The 22,735-nt window shown below is 37.8% G+C and overlaps 1 protein-coding gene across 2 annotated transcripts in view; it reads left to right on the top strand.

Annotated features, from left to right (window-relative positions):
* The window catches only part of KCNQ5 (potassium voltage-gated channel subfamily Q member 5), a 273,623-nt gene that overhangs the window by 185,245 nt on the left and 65,643 nt on the right, over positions 1–22,735 (top strand). For both annotated transcript variants that reach the window (XM_030447006.1, XM_030447005.1), the window contains exons 2-3: positions 4,997–5,087; positions 21,917–22,043. In XM_030447006.1, the coding sequence (XP_030302866.1) occupies positions 4,997–5,087; positions 21,917–22,043 (218 nt within the window). The remainder of the gene's footprint in view (positions 1–4,996; positions 5,088–21,916; positions 22,044–22,735) is intronic.

Here is a 22,735-nt window from a genome sequence, read left to right as displayed (position 1 = left end):
AGACAGTGGTCACTGTTACAAAACATGAGTACTGCTCCTACAGGAATTATTTATGGAAGGGCTCTAATACCTCTCTGAAGACTCAGACCTCATGAACACAAATAACTTTCTGTAAATTCGTAGGCAAGTGCAATAGTTCTGACTTGGGACCTGTGGAAAAAGAGCTACTTCTTGATTGTAGTTAAGGTAGGCAAAAGCTGTCAGACATTTTCTACCTTCCTTACAAAACCCAGGATAGTGGCACTGCCGATGGTTTGTGAACAGTTTTGGTAATAAAACTGAATGTTCTTGCACTTATGGGGATTAAATCAGACCTCAAATAATAGTGGAACATAACTCTGGTGGTCTAATCGCTTAATTATGTCACTTTAACAGTGATATATTTTTATTATTTACAGAAGAGGTCATAAAACTCTCTTTAGATGTTTAACTTTTGATTATTTTTATTCTAGTAGTAAATTATGTAACAAAATAGTTTCTCTGAGTGTATTTTTTATGCTTATGATATTCTCTGGGTAATGTTTTAACTATTTCTTTAAGCTGAACATCCTTTTCCATAAGAACAGCCCTTCAATAACAAACTATAGTAAAATTCTGATGAAAATTAAATAAATGTAGAATTGGTTGTTCCTAATTAACCAGTAGGAAAAGTTTATGAGAAGCAGATTGAATAAATATCAAAGCTTCTGAGGTATAGTATCTTTCATTAATTGGTTTTTCTCCAATTAGTGTATGCTTTTAGAAGCAGGGGAGTAAGATGAAAGGATCTGCATCAAAACTGATTACTGCTGAAACAAAATGGAAGTTGCTGCTTTTGATAAAATTCAGGAATATGCCAGTGCCTGAATAATTTTATAAGGTACTGCCTAAGGCATATGTTTTTCTGTCTGATACTGCATGCATGAGGAAAGAGCATCTGGTTTTTTCAGCCTGAACAAATATATAAAGCAGACTGAAGCACTGGAGGCCAAGTATAAATGCTGTGTGCTTTGCTTTGTACTACTCTACCTACAGCAGCATCCTCTTACATAGCATGTATCATTGAACACAGTTGCAATGCTGTAATTTGAAAATACTTTTTCCTCTATTGAAGGTTATAAAATTGCTCTCCAGGGCTTAATGTAATCTTCTACATTCCATCAGTCACTCGAGAAATAGCTCATTATAGGAAAGAACAACTTCTGGTACATTTTGACCACTGTGACGTTTGAAACTTGGGGATTTATTTTTGCTGGACAGATCTTTGTTTCACATCCAGCCAGGTGAAACACATTGCTGTACCAACCATGTCTTCCTGTACTTGCTGGGAAAAAAAGAGAGAGGCTTTCATTGCCTGGCCTGAGTAAGCAGATTACATTTTTTAAAAAGTGAATCCTGACTATTGATTTAATTTGAAGGGACTCCCATCAGTAGTAAATAAGCTGCAGAAAATATTCCACGACACTTCATCATTTGACTTTTATTGATAGTGTAGCATTTTACAGCTCCTAAAAGTAAGCTTTTAGTTTTGCAAGACTATTAGGACCATGTTTCTCCTCTTTTCCAAAGTAGTTACAGGCTCATTTTAGACTTCATGTCTTGAATGGCAGCAGAAAAAGCGTTCAGTGTTGGAGGGAGGAATGAGGGATAGAAGGGCAAGATACAGATGTGTGGGTGAATAAATGCAAACATTATTTTTTTGTTCTTTAATAATAATAATTAATAACAATGCTTCATCCCTTGTAGTTTCTGGAAAAACACCTTGCCAATGTTCATACATATGGCTGTGAAGATTGTTTCTATTTTCCATGGATAACCTGCAGAATTACGCCTACCAGGTGCTAATCCAAACTGCACCTGGCCTTCCTGAATATTTACCTTTATTTTGATTAATACACTGCTTAACTGTACCGGTTCCCTCTCCTGACTCACTTTTCCCATCTATCAGGTATTAGCACTTTGCCCACAGTGATCTCCTAAATCACAGTCCTGAGGAACTAAGGCAAAGGGAGCGGTGGGTGTGTGGAGGACGGTGGTGTGCCTGCAGGACAAGGCTGGGACTTAAAAGATTCAGGTTTATTCCACACATGAAGACTTTCTTTGTAGCCCTAGGCAAGTCCCTTACCTTTCCTGTGCAGAGCTTTCCAGCTGTGATATGGAAACAGCAAGCTTTCTTTTTTTTTTTTTTTCCCTCTGAGTCTGTTTTCTATAATTATGCTATAAGAGATTTCTTCCAAGTGAAAACTTGCATTGCGTATTTGGACAAGACCCAGTACAACTGGGCCTCTAATTTACTTGGTATTACTGGAATACAACTAAACAAAAGCAATTTTTAATATCTAAACACAAAGGAAACAAGAAAATACCATTTCAACTGATTCAGGACTAAAGAAATTTAGCAAAAAGAAATTACATCCTTTTACCATAAATTCTTAGTCACTTCTTATTTTTTTTTTGTGCCCTCTACTTAAGGCTTAACAAGGATAAGCCACATTTATGCCTATGCCAGTAGGATGTCATTATAGGGTGATTGTATGTGAAGAGTAGCAGCTGAAACTAGTGATGTTCTGGGAGATTTTCCTTTATAAAAAACTGGGGAGAAGGAGAGAAAAATTGCTCACAAGGTGAATTTGTCACTGGAATGAGTTTTATATCAAACCTTTAAGCATATATATGCTGATCTTTATCTTTCTTCAGTCTGAAGATAGACTGGGTGCTCCTTTATTTACTTTTTTTGGTAGAACTTATATTCAAGCTCCTACCAGATTCGATTTTCAGAGCAGAACTTCACCCCAGTAGTTGAGTTATATGCTACAAAAAGTGCCTCAAATGTCTTATCACATTGCACATCATATTTTTTAATAGAAATTCTGAAAAAAGTTGGCTTAATTTTTGTCTAATGTACTGGATATATTACAGCACTTCTATATTACAGTAGCAGATCTGTATGTTATAAGGGAAAGACCAATTTTATCCTGAATCATCAGCGAGGACAGATGCAATATGGTATTAAAGTTTGTATCCAGCGGTTATAATAATAGAAGAATTTAGGTAGGAAAAGTCATCCTCAGATCATGTAGTCCGACGTCCCGCTCAAAGCAGAGCTCACTTCAAAGTCACATAGGGGTCTTTTCAGCCAAGTTCTCAAAAATCACCAGGGACAGAGATTTCACAGCCTTGCTGGGAAACTTCTTCTGGTGTTGAACCACCTTCCCTGGGACTTTTTCCTTATAGCTAATCATAATTTTCTTTCCTGCACATTAAGGCCTTCTTTATGACCATAATTAGGTAGTGAAGGACAGCAGTTAGAGACTCCTCCTGTTCAGGCTGGACAAATCCTGGTACTCCACTGGGCTTGCTTCAGGCTGTCCATCTGTCTCCCGTGCTGGAAGTCCCAAACTGGGCATGGCACTCCAGGTGTGGCCTTTCAGATGCCACACAGTGGGACCTAACCTCTTCCCTTAACCTGCTGCTGGATAATTCTTGCTGGTACAGCTCAGCATGTGGCTGGGTTTCATTGCCATGAGAGCCCACTGCTGTGGGATGTTCATCTTGGCCACCAGAAACAACACCCCCCCCACATCCTCAGTGCTTTTCTTAAATTCTGTGCCTTCAGAATTACTGTGCATATAAAATATAATACTGAAGGGAATATGCATCCTCTACACAGATCATTAATTTATATGCTTTTTCCCTTACTTTCTAGAAGAGGTCTGTGTACCTTTTGTACCAGAGAGGAGCCAGTTGTAGTTTCTAGCAAATGTATATCTTCAATAAGTACAATATCTATTCATGTTGAGTTAGAGCATCTGATAACAGGAGCCCACCAATTCAGACAAAAGCCAAAGGCCTGGCTTTTATTGGTTGACTCTTACCCAGAATGACTGGCAAGTGTTTTAAGATGGAAATTAGGAAAATCCTGAGGGAATCAATTTTTACTACTTCCAAAATCCAGTGCAAGAACTAAAAATATAAAACATGCACTGCCTTGCAGTCATTCAGTGTGCTGCCTGGCTGCTTATTAGTCAGTTCATGGTATTGTGGGTGAAATTAACTTCTCTTCTGACCCAACTGATGGTTTCACCAGCACAGTGGTATTACTACTGGTGAAGCAGTAAAATAGGAAAGGATATTCCTTATCTTTCATAGTATGGTCCTCAGAGCAATACCAGCTCTCCAGGCTCATGTCTGCAAACACCTCATGTGCTGCTTGCTATAGGGATCAGACATGGGATATCCAAGGATTTCCACAGTGATACCAGGTCCTCACAAAGAAATTGAGCAGCATGTTGGTTCTTTGCTTTGCCTACATATATGTTCTCAGTACCATGAAACATGCAAGCTCACACAAGCTGAAAATTGAAGTGATATTCTCCCAGCTGTAGTTGCATGGCTTGTGTTAGACTCTCTTAATTCACCCCTTTCTCGTCACTTCTTCTGTGGACTTTATGATATTAAGTTTGTTCCCAGAATGGAGTCTGATCATTTAGGGCTGTGATGCCATAACTCAGCTACCTCTCAGCTTCTGGTAGTTTGTATATGAAGGCTGTTGCTCAGTTGTTTCAGATAGACAGTTAGGTGCAGTAAGTATTTTAAGTCTTTGATAAACTTATATAGCAGGTATTTGTGATCAGTTGTGGAAAAAATGACTTTTCAGGCTGGGGAAAGGGCTGTCTCATTGGTGATCTTTCTTTAAAATCACTCAGATTATCTGGACTGCATAAAGGTACAGGATTGTGGTACCAAAAGTAGTGTTTGTGTATATTGGGTTGTTTCTCTTAGAAAAACTTTTTTCTTGTGTTTGTTTCCATGAATTCTACCAGTGTGGCATAGAGCATGTAACAGGCTTTTCTAATGTCTTCAACCACGACTCAATTTTGTTCATTAAATTCCCTTCTATTAATGAAGACTGTTCATTGATAGTCTTCTATTAGTGTTGGTGAAGTAGGATCAATATAGATAACTGGGTCAGGGTCCTGATAAATATTAACAATTATTAATATTCTTTCTTTTTCAGTTTTCTCCTTGTGTTTGGTTGCTTGATTTTGTCCGTGTTTTCTACTATTCCTGAACACACAAAACTAGCTTCTGGTTGTCTCTTCATTTTGGTAAGTGAAACTTCTAAATACAAGACAGTTTTACCAATAATTTTATATACAGTCAAATCCTCTCCAGCACCATGGAGAAAAGAGTATAATTCCTGAATGCTTTTAAAAAAACAGATTTTTCATCAGAATGATGAAAAAATAATAAGATAGAGGATTCTACTTTTTTTTTTTCTTTAAAAATCATACAATAGATGTATGAATGTATTAATGAAGAACTATATTGCATTCCCCTCTTTGCTTGAGAATTACTGTGGTTTATAGCAGGTAGTTTTTCTACTACAGTTCAGCAGTGACTGAGCATGAAAGACCTTTGATACTGCTGCTGCCATTTATAAATTCAGTATGTAATAAGAGGCACTTGTACTTAAAATAGGAAATAATTTTGGTATCTTAGAGACCATTTTGTGCTAGCTATTGGTAGATACTGACATTTTAGTGGCAGTTGCTGAAGTAGGATATGGTAGTTTGATCATTACTTCATATTATGTGCTTTTTTATTATATTTTGCTCTCCTTTTTGCCTTTTGAGGTAGATATAAATGGCTTTAATTCCTAGAAGTGCTTAACATTTTTCATGCATTGTATGGACAACACTTTATTCATCTGCTTTTTGATGGGCCATTTAGTTCTACAAGTGGTGGCCTGAGGACAGGCAGCAGTTATCATTAAAATGTCACTGTATGCCCAGAGTTACCATGGTTATTGCAGTTCCATGTATACTGTGGCTCATTAGGTCCTGCCTCTGGTGCAGGTATTGTCAATAAATGGCAACATTTTAATTGTCATCACTGTATAGATCTGAAAACCCTGGTCTTCAGATCAGCTGCCAAATTAATTATGGTGTGAGCGGTCCAACAAGCATAATTATGGTGTATGCTCTGTCACTGCAGCACAATGTGCCACTGCATCGAGATGCTAAAACTAAACTTTGAGAGCTGTCTAGCTGCAGATGTGTGCTGTTCTGCTCCATCTGATGATTTGTTAGCAGGGCTAATGAGGGCAAGTTGTGCTAAATGTAGAATTTTGCTTCCTAGCCATAGTAGCTCTTTTTCTTTTCCTGAAAAGAACATCAGGTGATGTTAAGCCAGCTAAAAGTGATCAGATTTAATCCTTCACTCGTACCCCATCCCATTACTTACATATCTGAACAACACTTTGCAAATGAAAGTTTGTTTGAATGTTCTGCATCTAGTTATATTCTTGCAATTACTGAACTAATTGCAAATATTTTCTGATATATAAAAAAGGAAAACTTTGTTAGTCTATTTCTAATAGCAGGTGCTTCTGTTACTGGTAATGTTTCCCTGTATACTTAGGCAACTTGGTTGTAGAAATAGCACTTTTTCTGATGTAAAAGATGGATTTCCCACGAGCCACATATTATTTGATTGTGTTGGTGCGCTTACAACCACTGATTCCTCATCTGGATGATAAAAATATTCCCTGTGCTTTGCCAATGGCTCTCCCAGCAGCCTGAATGTGGAGGAATTCTGTGAAGTCCTTGTAGGGGTGGCCATTGGTGGAGCTGTGCTGCTCAGGGTCTGCTTCAGTAAAATCTGGTGCTTCCTGCTGCTTTGACTTCAAAGATGGAATTTGTCCATTTGTACATCCCAGGGTATCCTCTTAATGCAGAATTGCCTGTAAGGAGGAAGATGGTTAATCCTTGAAGCACCAATGCAGCATTTCTCCTCTATAGCCTAGGGTGTTCAGCAAACCCTTGGCAGGACTAAATCTAGTGATGACAAATTTTATGGCTCCTGCTGTGGGTCTCTAATGGAGAAAAATACAAACACAGAAAAGTATGAAATTCCAGAGGCAGGCTAAAGCTGACTGGTTTGTTCCAGTTTGCTGTTGCATGATTTGGTCCTTCTCTGCATACTGAATCATTAGCTGATATTAGCAATGTTATCAAAGCAGGCTTTGCAACATTTCTATATTAAATCAGAAGTAGTTGTTTTGGCTGTGCCAACACACGACTGCAGTTAATAGAGTCTTTGCATCCTTTTCCTTGCGGTGATTCACACAACTCTTACAAAATGTGTCATTTAGTAGACAGTTGTATTAACTACCAGAGATCTGGTTTAATACTGTTTTGCTTCGTGCTTGAGATGGAAGATAAATGTTTATTTTCTAATGAAGTACCATAGAGATACAACAATCCGTAGAGCTGCCTGCTAGGTTTCTGTGAACTGTTTGCTTCACAGATTTATTCCACATGGTCCCCCCTACAGCCATGTTAATTGGCTAAAAGCTAATGTTCCTTCAACTTAATACCTGACCTGCTGCCTGCATTGGTACCTCTGACTTTTGACATATTGCAGCTATTCATAATTACATAGGGAGGTTAAAGAGGGAACTGTAGATGAGATGAGCAAACCTTTCCCTCTCAGAAAGGCCAGAGGAGCAGAGAAGATTTCTGCAATCAGTCAATTCCATTTATCTCCTTCAGCCTCACCTTGCAAGGGAGCAGAAAACATATTTCCTAATCACTGCATCCTAAATACTTCCTCAGAATCATCCAACAGTGTGTGGTAGCTCCAAGCAAATAATTGTTTAGGAAAGCAATATTAGTTGAGGGCTCCTGCTCATCAGCAGAGGTTAATGGACTCGTCTGGACTGCAGAGACTCCTGAGTTCTGCTCCCAGAGCCATCAGAAACCTTTCCCCCTGCTTTGTGCTGTATCCATCCGGGGCTTCACTCCTGGCATCTGCACAAGCACCACCCTATTCCCACGTACCTTCTGCTTATCAGGGGACCTGGCAAGGGAAACAGGTTTAGTATTTCAATTTTTTGAAACAGGTTTAGTATTTCAGTTCTTTGCTAAGTCCCGTAGAGTGTGTGTTACATTCAGCAGTGTTGAATTGTTACATTAGTAATTCATTTGATTAGATTTTTGTCCAGAAATACTGGTGGTCTCTGGGGTGAAAACATCAGATAAAAACTTCTTGCAACTGCAACTGTAATTATCCTTTAGCCTCATCTGTGCACACAACTTCTGGCACTGGAGTTGTAGCAATGATATACCCCAGACAGCCATTAGAATAAAATCTACTTCAACGTCAGAAAAAAAAGCCACAAGAAGCTTAAGAATCCGACCAACACAGCATGAAAATAATCTTTGGTGTATGGCTGATCTTCTTCTACATGTACATTTGCTGGCAATTTATCAATAAATAAACACAAGGGAACTAAGACTGGAAAGGCAGAATCGAATCTTTAGGGGAAGATAGCCAAGAAAGGCTATATCTGGAACTGGATTCGTTCTCATCACCAAATTCCCTATGTTTTAAGATCATTTTAAACTAAAACTATGTGAATAACTGGTTCATGTTTGCTTACTATTATTCAAGAAAATAAATAAAATAGTTTTAGTTGACCCTCAAAGATTTGGCAAATCAAAAAGTGAAAAAACCATCTTAAATCATATTGAATGTTTCATTTGACCTGGCATAAGATATTAATTGTGTATTTGAGCAGTTTAGAACTTTTGGCTTTGAAAAATTGTAGGAAGGAAATGTAATTGTATTTGAAGTGACAAAGCACTCAGTTTTTCTCATCATTTTAATTTCTACTCAATATAGAAAGATTGAGAAACTCAGATGAATTTTAGCAGGACTGTTTTTGTCAAGTCTATTTTGGCTTTTTCTGTGAAAAATACAGGGATAGAAAGCTGTACCCAGTCTTTCAAGTAAAGACCTCTGAAATCACACTCCAGGAACACATGCTACAGGCAAATAATGCTCCCAAAGACATAAAAGCAGATAGTGTGCTATAGATGAGCCTTGCTCCTTCATGTACTGTAGTCACTTAGATGAATCCAAGATACAGTCTAATAAGTGCTTCCAGCAATTAAGATCTCCCTAACACTTTTCTAATCTTTTCTCATAAAAGAAATGCAGAAAGAGGGTTAAAAAAACCATAGGATATTACTACCCATAGCAAAAAATCACGTATTTAATTTGTCTCTGCTCTAGGAGAGTGAATCCAGCCATGGAGTTGTAATCAAACAAATCCACTACAAAATTTTAAAGCTATGAAGAATGGATATTTTAAATGGGAGATGGATAGTGCTTGATTCAAAAAGTAGCATTTTTCAGTTTGGATTTATTGTCCCAGAACATGAATCCTCTTGCAATACTTCAATAACAGACCATCAGATATGAGCAGAGGACCAGATATATGGCTCTGTAGGACCAGCTATCAATACATTAAAGGACAAAATGCATGATCTTGATATATCAATTCTAGATGGATTGCCAATAACGAGGTAGGGTATAGCCCACATGCTAATTGCTGTTTTGCTGAGTGTTCTATGGAGAAAAGCAGATTAATTGATCCCTGACCTAAAAAGTCAATGATTTTCAAATTTACTGGAACTTGTTGAAATTCAGAATCAGTGTTTCTCAGGAACTACTGATTTTCATTGTTTACTTTCATCCTGAATCAAAACAAGGCTTTGTAATTTCAAAATTTCTGCATAAACATGTCTGAAAAATTATGCCTTTTAAACATACAAAACTGATGCTATTAAAGACAGAATGAGAGAGGGAAATGTAGTGTTGACAAGGGCAGGATATCATGTTTTCAGTCATGGTTGGATTCATGCACACTAATATTATAATAAGGTGAAAATATGAGCATAAAACAATTCAACAATGTCATAATAAACTACCTGCTAGTTTTGAAAGAATATATTCTTACCTTATAAAATAAATAATTTCACATCTTTGCTGATTAAACCAATACACTCCTATTATGTAAATCAATTTCAACAAATCAGAGCTGCTTTTTTTTTTTATCAAACTTTGGACCAGATCTTATTACAACTGCTTGAAAGTCTTTAGGTGCAAACAGAACAGGTCTCCCATTGGAAATGTAAATACTGGTTGCACTTTTCTGAAACTAAAAATTATTAGAAGAAAGTCTGACACAAGGAAAAAATGTAAATTAAAAGATTAAGTTATTTAAAAACATAGGAGTAGATGTCCCTAAAGCTGTAATTCTGTCAGAACACAGTGTTAGTGTTAGTGCTACCAGCCAACCACCAAGCTCTAAAACAAATAAGCACATACTGTAGCTATGGAGAGAGGTGAAAAGAACTATAAAAATTATTTCATAACAAAGGGAGATGGCAAGACACATAAAACTGTAAAGCTGTCTATCAAAAATCTGTTGTCCAGATTGCTGAAGATGATAAAATACACTTCAAATACAACAGAGAATAAAGACATTTCAATACTGTCATAACTTTATTATTGATATATTTCTGTACTTGATTACATTATTAGTAACATTTTTCCCTTTTTATTTTCATTCTTCTTTTCCCTTCTATTTTTATTAAGCAGAAATAGCCTTTGTAAAGAGAAGAAGGAGAGGAGACCTCATCACTCTCTACAACTCCCTGGAAGGAGGGTGTAGCCGAGGGGGGGTTGGTCTCTTTTCCCAGGCAGCTCTCAGCAAGACAAGAGGACATGGTCTTAAGTTGTGCTGGGGGAGGTTTAGGTTGGATATTAGAAAGAATTTCTTTACAGAGAGGGTGATCAGGCATTGGAATGGGCTGCCCAGGGAAGTAGTGGATTCTCCGTCCCTGGAGATATTTAAAAAGAGACTGGATGTGGCACTCAGTGCCATGGTCTGGTAACTGCAGCAGTAGTGGATCAAGGGTTGGACTTGACGATCTCTGAGGTCCCTTCCAACCCAGCCAATTCTATGATTCTAAGAATGAAAAATCTCATAATGAAATGTAGTTCTACTGGGTAAGAATAAATAGTGTAGATGACTAAAGATTACTAAAACAAAATTATTATATCAGATCTGCAGTCAGGACAAAGAGAAATCCCATAAATTCATCACTGAAAGAAGACAGGATAACTATGTACAGTTGTCTCAGCTGCTATAGCATCCAATAACAAATGCAGCAGAAGGAAAAGGGAGTTCCATTGTGGCTGCCAGAGCATTTCCCAGGCATGCAGGAACACCAGTCAGGTGCATGCCAAAAAGAAATCTCCTGTGCAATCACCAGATCACTGGAGTCATCACAGAATCACACAGAATCACAGAATCCTAGGGGTTGGAAGGGACCTCGAAAGATCATCTAGTCCAACCCCCCCTGCCAGAGCAGGGCCACCTAGAATACATCACATAGGAACGTGTCCAGACGGGTTTTGAATGTCTCCAGTGAAGGAGACTCCACAACCTCCCTGGGCAGCCTGTTCCAGGGCTCTGTCACCCTTACAGTAAAAAAATTTTTTCAAATATTCAACTTGAACCTCCTATGCTCCAATTTACACCCGTTACCCCTTGTCCTATCACTGGTCACTACTGAGAAGAGCCTAACTCCATCTCCCTGACACTCACCCCTTACATATTTGAAAACATTGATGAGGTCACCCCTCAGTCTCCTTTTCTCCAAACTAAAGAGACCCAGCTCCCTCAGCCTTTCCTCATAAGGGAGATGTTCCACTCCCTTAATCATCTTAGTAGCTCTGCGCTGGACTCTTTCAAGCACTTCCCTGTCCTTCTTGAACTGAGGGGCCCAGAACTGGACACAATACTCCAGGTGCGGCCTCACCAATGCAGAATAGAGGGGGAGGAGAACCTCTCTTGACCTACTAATCACAAGTAAATGGCTCCTGGGTAAAATACCATCCATGAGATTATTTTCTGCTTCCTCTGAACAAACAGGGCATGTATGGAGAGACAGGTGCTCCTGTGCTATGAAGAAATATGGTTGGAAACAGCAAACTGACAAGCAGTGTTAACACAGCTCATAGCTTGCTACAATTTAAACATTAAAACGACTAAAGTATAGTAAGAAATATATATTATATATAAATAATATATACTATACTATATATATACACTACATTATACTTTACTGTATATACTTTACTATATATTATATATATTATATATAGTAAAGTATAGTAAGAAAACGGTGGTTTATTTAAATACGTACATTATACTCTTTTATCTGTTCAGGAAAGAAGATACCAGTAATGTGAACAATCAGTTTCTGATCCTCTTTGCTTCCCAACTCAGGGCTGACTAGCAGTCAGATTAGAACATATTCTTAAGAGGGTAAGGACTGTCCATTTTATTTGGAAAAGAGACTTTTAATCAGCCTCATTCAAGAGGCCACAGAACACAGAATCTCTTTGAGGATCTTGAGATTAAGCATGGAAAACAGGGAGGATTAGATGTTATTGATGGGATGTCAGGGTTCAGATTGATAGGGAATATAATTCTTTGAGGAGGTAAAAGCACATTTCCTTTTAGGTTGATCAACACGTTGTGCTAAAGGACAAAACCAGCTGTCTTTGACCTCCTTTAAGTGCAAAAGAGCAACACTCCTTGCACAACAACTGCTCTTCCATGACATGTCTTCCTTCATGTTTTATCAGTTTAAGTGATGGGAAATTACTTCCAAGTCATAAGAGCAATGTTTTCCATAGCTGTAGATTTGTAATAGCTTATCCTAGACCCTGCAGTATTGAATTTTTATTGGCTTTGTGCCAGAGTTTGAAAAGGATCCAAACTTGTAATGTGGAGAGTAAAAGCTAACTCCTCAGAACAGGCAAAAACCAGTTTAGATTGCAACAGTAAAAATGGATAGATATCAAACTCTCTATCAGTTATTCAAACCTGACCTTTGTGAGGAAAATACTGATTTGCCAAATGGGAATGCAGAACATGTCTCCAGAGGAAATCCAAAGTACATGGTTATAAATAACATGCAAGGAAAAAGTCTACAAAACATTAAATTACAAAAGGGAAAGAATGCAAAACATTGGTGATAGGAAAGCTGTTTGGGAACACCCACCATCTGAGCAACATACAGAAACCACAATCCATACAGTCCCTTTGCACAGATGGGGCAAAGCATGCAAAGGCATTGCTTGCTCCAGTTAAATATGAACATTCCTCAAGTAGGACAAGCAATCTTTCCACAAGATTCAATATAAAAACTGTGAAGTCTAGCAAGTAGGTATCAAAACAGACCAATATAAAAAGTATCTTTAAGGATCTGGAGTGGACATACCAATAATACAAAAATCCAAAGAGAGTTTCAAGTATAGATGATGGTAAATGCACAGACACAAACTGAAAGTCCAGTTCTGATGACTGAACTGTCTGTGAGCCACAAAGATGAATTAGCAAAGTAAGTGCTGGATTTTTTAGATTTATAGGCTTCCATGGGGTGCCTAAGGAAAGGATGTATGTCATAGACAGGATAATAACTTTGGTATCAAATCTGAACCAGACAGGAGTTGGCTGATTGCACCATATGAAGATATGATCACAGGAAATGTATGTCTCACAAAGATATATGTATGTTTTTGAGAGGATGTGAAAGGGATCTGTTCTTTTCTTTTTCCAAGAGACTAAAATTCTGTAAGCCTTGCAAAAAAAAAGATAATAGGAAAAGCTGCAAACCATCAGCAAATGGCATAATTTGTAAAACACAAGTCTTGGTGTAGTGACTTTCAAAGTCTGGATATTGGACTGAAATAAGGAGATCAAGTAAATATTTTTACTCAGCCTGATGAACTGAATAAAAATACAGCCAAATATGTGTTTGACAGCAGTATTTGATGAGGTGACAGTAGTATCTTCAGGAAACTAAATGCGTAAGCAGGATTTCAGCAGTGAGTAAAGTGCCTTCCAAGTCTAGTTTGCCAAAATTTACTAATTGTCAGAAAACTCTTTCTTAAAATTGCTTTTTACTGGAAACATTTCAGTACGTATCATCCCAGATGAGTGTCAGTGCCCCAGGGGTTAAAACATGCATTAATGTAGGCCTAGGGAAGCTCTGTTAATGAGCTTTGCAAACTGGAAAACAGCAAATAGAAATCACTTAAAAAAGAAAAAAAAAGATCACAGCAAATGTAATTTGCAGAGTCTCTAGGATTTAACAAGAGCAAACATGCTATGTACAAAGAAAAAAAAAAGAATAACCACCCTGTCCTGCTCTTCTCTACAGCATGTCAAATGTTGTTGGTTAATTCACATGCCTATGTTCAGCTGTAACAATTAGCATAAAACCCTTGCATCAATACAAAATTAACATGGATGCCAGAATATAAAAGGATTCAAAGTCTTTATTGGCTGGTACCCGTCCACTATTTCTCTTGGACACAGCTAAAGATATCAGATTCTTCCCATATTTCAAAAGGATGATTTGGGAGCTGTGTTGCTACACAGACATGTGCTTGAATGTCGGCCTGTAACGTGTGACATTAGAAATGTGACTACAGCAGAAAAAAATGCGTGAAGAAATCACAAAGGAAATGCAAAGGCCTGGGTACAGCTGTACAGAGCCTCGCTGTTTTCACTATCGAGATAATTTTAAAACCATTAAGACCATTTACTGCTGATATTTTAATAGAGAGAAAGAAGATGTGAACAAGCAGAAAGCAGGGAATGAAAATATTTGGAAAGCAGAAAACTGTCCTATGGCTATCATCTTCTCTCAGGAATTCTCTCAGAAGTGTAGTTTTATCTGACATAAGCATATGATCTTGCCCAAAGCAGTGAGTGCAAATGGGAAGGAGTGGGAAGAGCCATATTAAATGGTGATGCTCTCTCTGGGCAGGGGTGTCAAAGTCCTTTCCCCTTGCCATTTTCCCAATTTGAAAAAGGGTTTTCCATGATAACCAGCGTCTTCCTAGAAGGACCACATCCATCAAAATCCAAAAGGAGTTTTGAGATGTCTTTGCCCTCACATGGTAATCACTGTAATTGTGATGTCCCGTGGTCAGGAGCAGAGCTGCCCAACACCTATGTCCATTAATTCTTGATCCAGAAGATCACCAGGTTGGTGATGGTGTGAAGTGGGTCTGCTCATCTGGAGAGGCAGAAGGGTGTTTGTCCTTTCTTCATGGATGCTGAGGAAGGTTAGCACAGTTTCAGGGCTATGAATCATGTGTTGGGGCTCATATGGCAAATACTTGAATATACTGTATGAGATGATGAAAAACAATTAAATGGCAGCAACCTAATTCTGTTCTGTGCTTTTACTCTCTTATTCAAAACTGGGTTTTCCTTGACATAAAAATTCTGGATTTTTTTCTGTTGTAAGTTGATAAAGAAACATGGCTGTTAGGTGCCATTTCAAGTAATAAACACTAAAAAAGCTAAAAGGATCTTGGATAGCAGAAGTCCTGTATAATATATGACTAATTAACAACTAAGCGTATCACTGGGATTTTAATAAGATATCAATAGACTTGTAGCTGTGTATTAGTTTAAAGGGCACATAACTGATTTCTTAATAATCCTCCATTAATGTAGAATCAACATGGGAAATCTTAATCATAATCTGGAAAAGCAAGAGTAGTAAAAGTATCAAAGACATTATAAAAATTATTAAAAGGTGCATGAATTTCATTTCATGCTTATTGTGTATTGCCCTGGGAGCTGAGCTGAGGGCTCTGGTTATGATTTATATACCACTAATAGGGTCTATTCTGGGTTATGTTTTCAGATTTATGGCCACCTCTCCCACTGTTAAACTGCAGATGGAAAGAATTAGAACATTAGTTTCCTAAGTGTGTATATATATATACGTGTAGATATACTTGTCAGCTATTTAAATCAAAGATCTACACTTCTAACGCTGAATCAAGAATAACACAAATGTGTATTCAAATTATACTATTATTTTGAATAAAAGTGTGTGCATATTCATATCTGCTGATTTTAATCTGGCAACTAGGCAATATAACAGAATTGTTCCTAGGCAGTATAATAGAATTACACCAGCTTCTGGATCACTCCTTACAGCTCAAGCCTTCCTCAGGTGTCTCTGAGGCAGACTGGTGGTGCTCTCCACCTCACATTCCAACATTTTTTAAAGTGTAGAGCTCAACTCTGATGCTCAGCACTTGGAATGAGTAGAGGGCTTTTTGCTTGCGAGAAGCCGAGGTGTTATGTTCTTGCTTTAACTGAAGGAAAAAACCCTTCTTCTCCCTTTTAATGAGGAATAATAAAGCACTGCTATTTGAATAGTATCGACTGATCATTGGCATGGCGTCCAGAGGAAGGCCAGGAAAATTATCAGAGGGTTGGAGCACCTCTCCTGTGAAGACAGGCTGAGAGAGTTGAAGAGGCCAATAGGAAGGCTTGGGAGGGAATTTTTACAAGGGCATGGAATGGTGGGACAAGGCAAAACAGTTTTAAACTCGAAGAGGGTAAATTTATATTAGATATTAGGAAGAAAAAATTTCCTCTGAGGGTGGTGAGACACTGGCACAGGTTGCCCAGAGAAGTGGATGCTTCCAGAAGTTCCTGGAGCTGTTGAAGGCCAGGTTGGATGGGCAGCCTGGTCTAGTGGCCTAGTGGAAAACTACCCTGCCCAGGCAGGGGAGCTGGAAATTGATAATCTTTAAGGTCCCTTCCCACCCAAAGCATTCTATGATTAAGAGGTTTTACCAGCTGGCGACTCTCAAACAAGTCAGCCATAAAGTAAAAGATGAGGATATGTTTATTCTCCCTCTTTTCTGACTGATCTGGAAACATTAGGCTTCCTTGTTTATGAGTTTTTAGGGAAGAGGGAGAACCTCCCAAGCACTATCAGATGACATTGCTCCTGTTCCTGCTATGGTGCTACTGTAGTGAGCCTGTGCTGATTTACACCATATGAGCATCTGCAGTGCAGCTACACTGCAGACATGTTTTCTTCAAGTAGGGAAGCACTTGTGGCCTCATTAAATCTTACTTGTCAGGATTAATTTGATTTGTTCTAGTCCATTTCCCAGGCTTCTGACAATGTGTCTTGTAGAGCCAGTTCTATGAGCTCATGGCAGGCAACCCCTTACATCAGTCTACAGTCCTGTTGTCCTAATTTACTTGCCTTTAAAATACTTAACCACACAATTTCCATAAAAGAAATATAATTAAATAAAAACAGAGCCATTGTCTTGTGGGTGGATTTCCTATATCCAAACCTCATCTCATTTTCACATTGTAAAATAATGAGGAGCATCCTCAAAGAACAGCACAGAGTGCTCAACTTGTGTCCCTTTCTCAACTCAAAAGTGGTTCTAGTTCCCACAAATGACAGTCTACATCCAAGGCACCTAATTTCAGCAGCAGCAAATTATTTTAGGTTTTAATAAGCAGTTACGTAAATGAACAAGAAAGCTGTGATAAAAACAGGGTTTTGCTGTTACAGTATTATGCTTGGGGAAATCTTTATCATTATTAGTACTAGAGAAACATATTAATGTAGACCATTTCAATGAATCATCATTTTTATCCTAATTAGATAGGGGGGAAAAGGAAAAAAAAGTGCTCATCCCAGCTGGATTGTACAAAGAATGCTTGATTTAGTTCATTATCAACCCTGTTCATTACAGTCCTCTAGGACCATCTGTACATAGAAATCTTGCCCTGGGTGACCTCTTATTTTCCTTTGCTGCCATTTGTCTTGTTCTCATTTTTCTAGTGGCAGAGCAATGAAGGCACATGGCAGATGTAAAAAACTTCAGGAGCACACTGCCACCTGTGTTTTTTTATTCCAAAACCAAGTGAATCCTTTATCAATGTGTTTCAGCCTTGCTTCTCTTTCATATGCATATTTCCCCATGACAATTGGAGCTGTGTAAGCAGAAACATTTCAGAATGAAAAGTTCATGATGATGAACTCTACTTTGAGAAGGAAGAAAAACTTTCCACTGTCCAAAGCACCAATGCCATAGCAGTCACTGCAGGGGGCTTACCAGTAACCTCGAATAGCCATAAAAAGTTAAAAATTGTGGTAACTGTGGTGCAGGGCCAGATGCAGCTGTGATTGCAAAAGGATAAAGACATAGAGGAGAAGGGAGAAATGGTGAAGGGCAAGGCATCCCTGCTCTGCCTCAGAAGGGAAGGACCAGGTTCCCAGTACATCTAACCTTGTTCACCAGTCCAAATACAGGCTTGCTGAATTTTGAAGGAGGCCAGATTTATCATCTGTGAGGAATTTTCCTATTCTGATGTAAATGTTGTCATTCTTATTGCTTAAGTAAAACAAAATTAATGAAGGTCCGTCATATTACACATAGGACAGAGATACTTGGAATGCATCATTTCTACAGAAAGCCTGCAAATCATGTGAGGTCTAATGGCTTATTCCAGCACATGCCTTTCCAATTACGTTCTGATTTTCTGTTTCAATTGCTAAGGAACTAAAGCCAAGTTATTAAAAAACCTAGATTTATGCTTAATTTTGTAATAAGACATTCAAAATAAATAATAATTAAAAAATCCTGATCTTGTTTGGGATGAATACTTCCAATTTTTGTCCATGGAAAAGCAAGAACCTTGTGACTGTGCAGCTGCCATAGGAAAAGATCTTGTCATTCCTTGGCCTGCATTAGCTGTGCCAGAGATCTAACTTACATTGTGACTAAGCACACTGATTACTAAAATATTAGTTTATTCACAGTGGTTTTTTTCTCTCTCAATCTCAAATCTCTCAATCCAAAACACAACAATATTGTAATATATAGTACTATGAAGAATTTCTTTTTAAATTAATTCACATTTTCTAGGAAAATTCGTTCTCTTTAGTCTTTATTCATGATGGTATGTATTCCCTTCAAAATCAGTTATTCTTTGAGGAAGTAGGAGTGACCAGGATATAAGTATTTTTAAAAATCACTGTTTCAGAAAATGCAAATATAAGCGTTAAACCACATCTCCACTTTATTGATCCTTTTTTCTGTTATTAAATCTTCTACTGTATTTTGAAACCTCCAGAAATTTGATACGTGTGGAAGAAAACCATATGTAGTACCTTTTTTAAATAAGCAGTTCTTTTAGTGTTCAAGTGCAGAGACTTATTTACTGCATTTGAGCTCACTTGTTATTACTGCAGTAGCTGTTGTTAAAATTTACTTAAATGACTTCAGTTAATTTTGAGAAAATGTGGTAATTATTTTTCTCAAGGAATGAACAAAGATATTTCAGAGTGTTCAGCCAAAAAATGTTACTCTCTTACCACACCCTGAAAAAAAAAATATTAAAAATTTAAAAAAAAATCCTTTTCCCTTTTTCTCTCTTGGAACAGATATAACCCCATGAGTTTTCTCTTTGTAGGACATGTGTAGGTGCTTTGTGTGAGACTCATAGGATTTCTGCCTCTGACACACAAGTACACTATGTAGTACAAGAGCCTTTCAGCCACGTGCTTCTGACACACAAAGGCTTTTTTCATCATTGTGTGACTGAGCAGGCGTAGCAAATAGAAATTGCTAATGGTGGTGGAGATGATGAATACTAAACTGCATACCACAAGAAGGAACCAGAATAGTAAATCACCAAAAAAAAAAATATTACCTCTTTTTAACTTCTACCCGCAGTTTTGTGATTCTAATTTAATCGAATTGAAGCTGCAGAACAGTCCTTCTGGCATCATTAAGTACTTTCTGTTCCTGCCAGTTCTCAATCAGAGGCCCTGCTGGGGTCTAGAGTGTGATAGAGGACACGGTCCTGTGCGTGTGGATCAGCTCCTGCAAGATGCCTGTGACAATGTCAGAACTTACAAAGTAGGAGGTGTTTCCTATGCCTCTGTACTCACAGTATGTTTTCCAGGGAAACCAGAAACTTTAGTCCAATTAAGTGTGATTAGATTTTAACAAGGAAAAGATTTTATGGGAAGCAAATGATGTTTCATGCTTTGCTGGCTTCTTCAGTCCAGGAAGGAGATTGAGGCAGGTCCAGAGAAGAACAAGGAGGCTGTGAAGGGATCCAGCACAAGTCCTGTGAGGAAGGGCTGAGGGAGCTGGGGCTGTTCAGTCTGGAGAAGAGGAGGCTCAGGAGAGACCCCATCACTCTCTACAACCCTCATTTTCTATCTTGTAGCCCTGCCCCCAAAAAAGAACTCCATCAGGAAAATCATGTCAAATGGCCTGAATGCCTGCCACTAACCCTCAAAAATTCAAAGATGGCATCTGACAATGTGTAATCCCTATTTGACAATTCATGATTTAACAACCACTATAAAAGTGGTAGTTAAATAACTAAAATACATATTCCTCCTTTTTTTCCAGTTAGCTTCTACACAGAATTTCCTACAAAGTAGCCAACTGGCAAGAACAGTTGGTACTGTATGGAGAACTTTATCACTTTTGCACATAACCCTTTCTAAATTTGTATGCCCATGGACTTAAGCTGAAGTTTCTTGTAGCAGAACGAATAAAAACAAAACCATAAACAATCACACTCATTTTCCCATGTGCTTCTTTCTAACAAAAAATGTGACATTTTCTTTAGCTGTGTTTTAGCAGAGGGATCTCATTCTGCTTTTGTGAGTCAGGAATTCAGTATGTGATTTACCAAACTGGAAAACAAAGCACAGAAGAAGTCTCTAAAAATTATTTCAGTATGATGCAGTTATGCAAGCTGACATGCTTTAGGAAGGAATACCACAATTTTGAATTGGTTTGTGACAGCAAAGGCAAATTAAATACATAATTTTTCAAGGTACTTCAAGTGATCATAAGTTAGTAAGCATTGTTACGTGACACAATATTAATAGTGCCATTTGTTAGGTAAATTAATGCTGGGGCTGACATATGTGAAATTTACAGAAATTTAAGGTCTCAGAGTCTAAAAACATGCAAACTATTTATTGGGAAAAAATCAGTATTGGATCAAGTCTACCCTTGCAAATATTCCCCTATCTAATTCATTTTCAGTGTTTTCTTAGCAGTACCACAGTAGTCCTCATGCTATAGACATCACAAATTAATTGGCTGACAAGGAACAGCTTTCTCCTGGACATGGAAATACATTCAGCTGCCAAATAAAATATAATTGTCATCCTCTTCTTCTTGATGAACTGCTTAAGAAGTTCCTTCAAGTATTTTTTATTTTATTGAATACACAAAATTTTATTTTACTACATCAAAACTCATAACTTTATGGTGGCATTCCAGAGGAGAATCTAAATTAAGTTTATCATTTCATACAAGTGTGTATGTATTATATCACTGAATATTCTAGGGATTCAGATTTCCTTAAGGTACATAGCTGAATTGTGACAAGCTTTATTGCTCTACTGCTCTATTGCTGCAAATTCAGTCATTGTTGCACTGAAAAATTTCATGAAATGTAAGTTGCATAAATAAAAAAAAAATTTAAAAAACAAGTCAGAAAAACAGGCATTTTTAAATGTTTTAAACCCAGCCAATTCTATGATTCTGTGATTCTATGATAGATTGTCCAGGGAAGTTTATGCCTAATTTCAGCATTTATTTACTGTTTTACAGACCATTACATACCCATTGTATTTATTTACACTGGCATGTATCTTTAACCTTCTTCTACGATAAATTGATTTCCTGAATTCTTCTGCATCAACTTAATCACTCCACTTGTATATTCCTGCAATGTGAACATATCTTGAAAAACATTCAAGCTAAGAACTACTTTTATGGATGTGGATATAAAATGTATGGGCTTCACTAGCTGCCTAAACTCTGCTCTGATCATCTTATCCAAAGCTACTGATTACTTTGCTTTGTTCAGGGTTTGGGGTTTTTTTTCAGTATGATTCAGTCCTTCAATTTGTCATAGTTAGTAGCCCATCTTGGCAGACATTTAATGTTATTTAGGTTAGATTTGGACCCTTCAGAAAGGAAAGCTGGGAACTGTGTTTTTTGTGTATATTGTATACAATTATTATACAGATATATTATTATGCTGGGGAACAGTGTCCCAGGTTTGGCTTGGGGTCTCCAGGTGCTCAGGGTGTACTGATACACACACACTGTGGATATAGGGTTCCCGAGGCTTCATTGTTGGTTATCTGTAACAGGCATTTTTCATATTCTTCATTTCTAGGAATTTGTCATGATTGTTGTCTTTGGTTTGGAATTTATTATTCGTATCTGGTCTGCTGGATGCTGCTGTCGGTACCGAGGATGGCAGGGAAGACTGCGCTTTGCAAGGAAACCATTCTGTGTCATAGGTGAGTGTCCCAGCTCTAATTTAGTTTAAAATACAGATAAAAGCCTCCACTTACGTTTTCCTTCTGAATAAAAACTCATGGAATCACACCCTGTCTACAGTAACCAGGTATAATTTCAGAATAGCTGTGTGCCAGCTGTCATCTGCCCACAGCTTTTCTAGGTATAAAATGACACTCAGCCTCTGTTTCTTAATTTCTCCAAAAGATACCTTCCTATGCATGTCATACAGATGGTATGTATATTGGAATAATGAGGCACTGAGAGCTAATCTTGAAAATCGTGGGAGCTGTATGCATTTAAAGGGCATGAATACTACTATACACTTCCATACATACCATGGACATATGTACATATGTTGTGTTCTCCTTATTTAACCTCTGTGATAAGATGAGTACAGTGCAGTAGGTTTGAAAACCTGCCTAGAAATGTCTTCTGACAATATTGCTGCTTCCTGTGTTGCTGATTCAGCTTTTGTTTCTCCTCTCTTCATACAACTGGTAAGCTTTCTTCCAGTGATTAACTTTCATCTGAGGTGTTAGTTCCCAGCAAAAGTGAACAAAAGGGTTCTTCCTAACCCAAACCCCTGCATATTATCATGAGGTGACTGATGTGGATTTCCCCCCTTTCTTTTAAACAGCTCATTGCTACCTTTTTACTGTTTGTGAAATAGTTCAGGCAGGTGTCCTGACAC

This window comes from Calypte anna, chromosome 3 (genome assembly GCF_003957555.1).
Source record: "Calypte anna isolate BGI_N300 chromosome 3, bCalAnn1_v1.p, whole genome shotgun sequence".
Classification (NCBI taxonomy): Eukaryota; Metazoa; Chordata; class Aves; order Apodiformes; family Trochilidae; genus Calypte; species Calypte anna.
This window is presented reverse-complemented; position numbering and strand designations above follow the sequence as displayed.